The sequence below is a fragment of the Myotis nattereri genome, assembly GCF_964212035.1.
Source record: "Myotis nattereri genome assembly, chromosome: 5".
NCBI lineage: Eukaryota > Metazoa > Chordata > Mammalia > Chiroptera > Vespertilionidae > Myotis > Myotis nattereri.
Window position 1 is genome coordinate 73068014 of NC_138080.1, and position 7063 is coordinate 73075076.

Genomic DNA, 7063 nt, shown 5'->3' on the forward strand with positions numbered 1-7063 from the left:
ATGGAAGGGAGGAAGCTGGAGTCCCCCCTGGAACCTTGCCTGCCTGGGGACCAGAGCTAGAGCCTCACACCTGAGTGTGGCCTGAGGGCCCTGCACTAAAGGAGCCTTACCGAGCCACCCGGGAGCCGGCTGGTCGGCCCTCTGAAACTGCTGCACCCTGAGGGAGCTCAGGCTCACTTTGGAGAGCAGAAGGTTGAGGCCTGGGATCCTTGCAGGCCAAGCCTGACCCCGTCTCTCAGCTCTGAGCCCAGTGCCAAGGAGAGGGCTCGACCCACCCAGAGTCCTTGTGCCTGGGGAGCACAGGGGTGGGAGTGGACCTTGGTGACCCCAGAATCAGACAACAGAGGTTTGATTTTTGTCTCCCGGGCCCTTAATGGAACAAGTGGCTGCACTTCTCTATGCTTCAGTTTCTTTCTTTTTGACTCCTAGGGTTGTGAGCCCGGGCCCAGCCCCTCCACCCCTCTGCCACCCCTGATGCGACCATGGGCTCTGGCAGTGACTAGGTGGCCACCCTCCACCCCTGTGGGCCAGCGGCGATTGTCTGCAGGACCCGGTAGCACCCTGGCCCAGCTCCGGGGAAGGTAGGAAGGAACCTCCCAGTCCTGCAGTCCCTGGAGCTCCTGGTACTGGGGCTGTCAGCTTGTGCCGGGGCACAGGGGCCAGGGGTGGCGGGCACGGGCCTGAGCTTTCTTCCTTCCCCAGTGGGTAGTGGCCTTGGCTCCTCTCCATGCTCTGTGAATGAGTGTGTCCCCTCAGTCCTACCCGGGCCTCCTCTCTGTGGTGCAGCCCTGGCCGAGAGGGCCGCCTGCCTGCCCAGGATGAGCGCTTACCCTCCCAGCAGCCTCCGCCCCGACCACCACACCTCCTTGTAGAGGAGCGTCGAGCCTCGGCTCCTGCCGGCGGGAGCCCCCGAATGCTGCACCCAGCCTCCCAACAGAGCCCGTTCATGGTTGATCTCCACGAGCAGGTAGGCAGAACACCCCCTCTCCAGCCCCCCGGCCTCTGGCAAGCCCATCTGTGAAACAGAGGTGACAGAGCCCTGACTTCCCTTTGCTTAACTCCTTGCATGTTTAGGGAGCCATTCTTAGCCCTGCTTTATAGGTTGTAAATTGAGGCCCAGAGAAGGGAAGGGCCAGTCCGGGGCCACACAGTGGATGAGTGGTAGAGCTGGAAGCCCCTCCCAGGCTCCCAGAGGCTCTCTGCCCTTTGGACTTGGGGCAGGGGGGCAGCCAGGTCTGTACCTAGGTAGGCCCCAGCTAGAGAAGAGAGGGCGTGGCCCGGCAGGACTTTCTCACCTGGGGCAGCATCATGGCCGGGCTTCCTCCCTTCAATTCCCGGGTTTCTCTCCACCCACAGGTGCACCAGGGACCTGTCCCTCTGTCCTACACAGTCACCACGGTGACGACCCAAGCCTTCCCCTTGCCTTCAGGCCAGCACATCCCTGCCTGCAGTGCCCAACAGCTCCCAGCATGCTCCGTGATGTTCAGTGGGCAGCATTACCCACTTTGCTGCCTCCCGCCCCCGGTGAGTGAGGGCCTCCACCTCCCACCCCACCCCCACCCCACCAAAAGGCCCGTGGCGGAACCACCAAGCTTATGACACCATGCAGGTTGTCAGCACCTCCCTGGCTCGACCACAACCCTGTACCGTGGGCCTTAAGAGTGTTGTGTCATGCCTGGGTGGCCTAGGCCAGGAACCGGCAGTGGTCCAGAGCGCTTCAGTGGGGGCCTGTTGCTGTATGGGATGGCCCCTGGCCCTCACCACAAGCATAGGTCCAGCCCAGAAGAACATTTTCCAGCTCCTCCCCCTTCTCTCGGCAGCTGATCCAGGCGTGTACCATGCAGCAGCTCCCTGTGCCCTATCAGGCCTACCCCCACCTCATCTCCAGTGACCACTACATCCTGCACCCCCCACCGCCAGCCCCACACCCCCAGCCTGCTCACATGGCGCCTCTGGGGCAGTTTATATCGCTGCAGACCCAGCACCCACGTATGGTGAGTCTGGGCGATGGGGCCGATGCTAGAGGAGGTGGCATGGGGGGCAGGGGTTTCCCTGTCACTGGCTTCAGCTGACCCACCCCTGCCTCTTATAGCCCCTGCAGCGGCTGGACAACGACGTGGACCTTCGGGGGGATCAGTACCCCCTGGGGAGCTTCACCTACTCCACCTCTGCCCCAGGCCCGGCCCTCTCCCCACCCATGCCCCTGCAGTACCTGCCCCACGACCCACTGCACCAAGAGCTGTCCTTCGGTGTGGTGAGTGGCACCCCCCCAACCCCCAGGCTCTGGGGCGATGGGAGCCAGGTACACTGGCTGACCTGTCACCCTCTCACAGCCCTATTCCCACATGATGCCACGGAGACTGAGCACCCAGAGATACCGCCTGCAACAGCCGCTGCCCCCGCCGCCGCCACCACCACCACCACCCCCGCCGCCATATTATCCCAGCTTCCTGCCCTACTTCCTGTAAGTACCTGCACACCTGCCCCCAGAGCCATGGTGCTCTATTCTCCTGGGGCCTCCTGTGGTTAGACAAACGCAGCTGTGGGGTCCTGGGGCCTCTCAGGTTATCTGCACCCCAGCAGACCACGCACACACACACACACACACACACACACACACACACACACACACCCCAGCTGGGCTTTCCTCTCCTGCAGCCTCCTGGGGCAAACACTGGGGCCCCAGTTCCTACTGACCTTGACCCCCGACCCCTGCACCTGTCTTCCCTAGCTCAATGCTGCCAATGTCGCCCACAGCAGTGGGGCCCACCATCAGCCTGGATCTCGATGTGGATGACGTGGAGCTGGAGAACTATGAGGTCCCATGGAACCCTGTCCTGGGAGGTGGGGGCTTGGGGACCTCCAGCTCAGGCCACTGCTGACCCCCCCTCCTGCCCGTCTGCAGGCCCTGCTGAGCCTGGCGGAGCGGCTGGGAGATGCCAAGCCTCGAGGCCTCACCAAAGCGGACATCGAGCAGCTTCCAGCCTACCGCTTCAACCCAGACAGCCATCAGTCGGAGCAGACGCTGTGCGTGCTCTGCCCCATTCCTGCCGAGCACAGATGGGTTGCCAGGGAACCCTTTCCTGGGGAGGGGAGCAGGACACGTGCTCTGCCGTGAGCCTTCCCTCAGCCCCCGCGTGGTGACATTCTGTGCCCTCCTCCAGGTGTGTTGTCTGCTTCAGCGACTTCGAGGCGCGGCAGCTGCTCCGAGTTCTCCCCTGCAACCACGAGTTCCACACCAAGTGTGTGGACAAGTGGTTGAAGGTAATGCAGCCCAGACCGCTCCCGGGTGGTCCTCAGGTGGTGAGGGAGGAGGGTGGGCTTGGGGGCTTCCCTCCTCATCATCCAGAAGTTCTGGCTTATTCAGGGGGCTGCTTCCCCACCAGGCAGCAGACAGACCTGGGTGGGATGGGGACAGGTGCGAGCGGGCTCTGACGTGCCAGCTGTTTCTTCCTCAGGCCAACCGGACGTGTCCCATTTGCCGGGCCGACGCCTCCGAGGTGCCCAGAGAAGTTGAGTGAGGCCCACAGCTGCCCATGAGAACCCTGCCCAAAGCTCTGGAAACTCAGGGGGGAAGGGGAGGACCCAGGGAGGATGGGGAGGTAGGGCCCAGGCCTGTCCCATTGTTCCCACCTGTATATCCAGAGCTGGTGCCAGGGTCAGGCCCAAGAGAAGCCCCTGCAATAAGCCCCTGCATTTGCCAAGCTCCAAAGACTCCGTCCCCAGTCTGCCTGCCAGTCCGCCCACCACGGAGCTGCCTGAGTGTCCCTATTCCGTCTCCCTCCCGTTGGCCCTCAGTTCCGTCTCCTTTCCTTGACAGCACTGGGACCCCGGGGTCTTGCCCCCATTGTGGCTGGTGGAGATCCTTGGCCCCGGATGGGCAAAGGGGTCACAGTCCTGGGACACTTGGTCTCCTGCACTGAAATAGCATGCCCTCTCCCCAGGTGGCACCGACAGGCATGGACAGACAGTGGCACAGGGCCATTTCCTGAAACCCGGGCCTGGGTTTGACCCCAGACTCAGGCAGCCAGCCCTACCCAGCCTGCTGTGAGGGGTGGGTCTGGCTCCCCAGAGGACCCTCACCCCAGGCACAACATTCCAGCCACACCCTCCGGGCTAGAGGGCCTCGGATCCAGCAGCCTCCTGTGCAGGGGGGACAGGCCCTGAACCTGGGCAGCACATACCCTGTGGGGCCTGGGCTATGCCAGGGAGAGTGGCCTAGGTTCTGGCAGCCACTGCTCCCTGGCAATGACGGACGGGGTCCAGACCCATGCCCGATTTCCCCTCTGTCATTCTGCATGAACGTGAAGAGTAGCAGTTTTCCTTTATTCATTTGGCCCAAAATCGCGTGTAGGATTTTGGGATGTGGATTTTTAAACAATTTGTTTTCTTTTGGTTAAATGGGGGGTATTAGAGACCAACCAGGACTGAGTGCCCAGGGGGCAGGGAATGGTCCAGTGGTGCCGCCTGGTCCACATGCATGTGCGCGGCTGGGGCTGGGCCCGGCGGCCGGCGGTCACAAGCGGAGTTAGGGGTCTGTGCTCAGCTGATAACTGCCATGCACTGTACTGCACACGTCCCCAGAGCCTACCGGGACCGTTTGCTTTTCAGGGCATTTCTCCCTCTCCAGCCAGGGCCTGTCTCCCACCCACTGGGGCACGTCTCTTCCATGGAAGTCCTAGGAGGACAAGGACCAGGGAGGGCGTGGGCCTCACCTCCAGGGGCCCCCTCCCATCCTGAGCCCTGCCCTCCAAGGTCTGGGGGAGGCCCCCGTAGGGTCTGGCTGAGCTTCCCTCCCTCTCCCTCCTGGTCCCTTTCCTGTCCTGCCCTCAGCCGAGGTTGCTGCCCAGAACGAACTGCGTGTGGGGCCGGCACATCCTAGCAGGCAGCCCCTGGCGCCTGCTGCCTCAGGGATGCTCCAACCACCCTCGTTCTCCCGCAGCGGCCCTGGTTCCCGCCTCCCCGGCCTGCCATGGGGCCCCATCAGCCTGGCCCCACCCCCATGGAGAACCCAAAGTCTTACTGTATATAACTCCAGGTGATGTTTCTATATTTATAGCAGTGTCAAAACCCCACGTATTTTACACAGAGAACCATCCTTTCCAACCCCTCCCTTCCCCACCCCAAAAAAGGTTTCCAAAACCCTGCGGTTCCTGGGGCAGGCAGAACAGGCTCTCGGATTGTATAGGCTGCAACAGTGGTTCCAATGAGCAGCTATTGAGGGGGGGTGGGAGGAGAAACAATGTTTTAAAAAATCATTTTAAAAAAGATTTATAAAACAATTATTTAGGATGTTTGTGATTTGCTGACCTTGCTCTAGATGCCATGTTACCAATGATTTCCTGTGGTGGGGGCTTGTTAATGTTTACTCTTATTTACCAACTTCTGGCCTAGGCATGACAGTGGGCAGCATCCCCCAGCCTGGCTGGGCCCAGCACCTGTGTTCTGTGTTAGAAGGGTTTTATATATATATATGTAACTACATATACATATATATATATACACACACATATAAATATATGTAATTTGGGGGGCCTGTTCCTTGCACATTTTACAGTTACCTCATTTTCCCCATGTATGTATTTGAGAAAATGCTAATATATAGAGAAAAAAATGGTTCTTAAAGCTTAAATGTGTGGTTTTTTCCATTCCATTGGATTCACATTGGTTTGTAGCATTTAACATAACTAGTATGTTGTAATATATATATGTGTATACTGATTGAAATTTTTAACAGATTTGTACTTTTTTTAAAATGAAAGTTGCTAGTTCTGCTTGACCAAGTAGTGCAATCATTATTTTTTTTAATATTGTTGCTGATTTCAGAGGGATATTCACTAATAAATGTATGATGTATATCAAGTATTGCCCAAGCTGCCTTTGGCTGCCTGTGTTCTTTTGGTGGGAAGTGGGGGCGGGTGTCATTCTGAGAGTGGGGCGGGGTGGGGATGAGCTGGGCAGAGAAGGTTGTTCTTGTGGGTACCTCCTGGTGAGGTCTGCCTGCTGGCTCAGTGGTTACTCACGCACACGCCATGAGGCCGGAGTCTGTTAACAAGGGGCAGGATTCCGTTTGGTGTGAGGAAAGCTTCCCTTTTGATCTGTCATTTAAATTCTGGAGGTAGGTTCTTCAAACATGACTGGGTCAAGGCTCCATCTAGAACTGTTTCAAAGAAGTTCTTTCTGTGTAGTGGTTCTTGGTAGCTCTAGCTCAGTTTTCTGTAGGTTAGCATAATCTCCATGGGAAAAGCATTTATCCTGGGATTCTAACTATTTCTGGGATGGAGGCTAGTTGTCAGGGAGCTACAACAGCATCATTTGCCTGGCCTGCGCTCCACACCCACCACCCTAACCTGACCCCACTGAGGCTACATGGACTGGAGCCCCTCGTCCCCAGGCTCAGTGGGGACAAGGGCCTGAGAGCCAAGGGGGTGGTGGGATGATGCACTCTTCCTACCATGTGGATGGTGCTGCAGGAAGTAGCACGGTCTGGAGCAGGAGCAGTGAGCTGGGCTCAGAAGACCTGGGAACTTGTGTCTGTGATGCCATGCTCTGTGGCCTTGGTCAGGGCACTTCCCTTTGAGCCTTTGGGGACAGAGTCAGATAAGCCAGTCTTATCTGTAATCCTAAGTGTGTTTCAGAGGGAGTCCTGTGAAAGCATGATGGAGTTTGTACAAAAAAAGGGGGGGGGGGGGCTATGATCAATTAAGTTTGGGGAAGCCCACGTTGAAGGTAGCGGGCCTGAATGGCAGGGCTTTCCTGAACCCTGGCTGTGCAGGCGTGTGTTGTAAATCTCTGGGAGCATTAAATCCTGTGGGCAGCATTTCCATTTGGCCACATGCAGGGCTCAAGTTGCATTATCTGGAACACATTGGGACATCGTGGACTAGACCAGTGGTAGCAACTGAGTTCCCTAGGCCCTGGACAGAAAATTGTCAGGTGAGGAAGTCTCAGCTTTTTTCAGTACTTCAAGAAATCCTCAAAATACTGGGAAAGAAAAATCACAGGTTCATATCAATTGATGCAAAAGAAAATTGCCCAAATTCATTCATGATAAAAACTCAGC

General features: G+C 57.8%; 1 protein-coding gene across 2 annotated transcripts; it reads left to right on the plus strand.

The window, feature by feature from the left end:
• The first annotated feature begins 435 nt into the window (after positions 1-435).
• On the plus strand, positions 436-5875 carry RNF44 (ring finger protein 44). 2 transcript variants are annotated; one of them, XM_081092352.1, is made up of 10 exons: positions 436-581; positions 757-967; positions 1357-1524; positions 1821-1994; positions 2093-2254; positions 2334-2464; positions 2732-2819; positions 2906-3027; positions 3165-3264; positions 3459-5875. In XM_081092352.1, the coding sequence occupies exons 1-10, from the start codon at positions 475-477 to the stop codon at positions 3519-3521; spliced, it is 1326 nt and encodes a 441-aa protein (XP_080948478.1). In that variant the 5' UTR covers positions 436-474; the 3' UTR covers positions 3522-5875. The 2 variants fall into 2 exon arrangements, with proteins under 2 accessions (XP_080948478.1, XP_080948477.1); XM_081092351.1 differs by having other exon boundaries at positions 460-581; positions 787-967.
• Positions 5876-7063: the final 1188 nt, after the last annotated feature.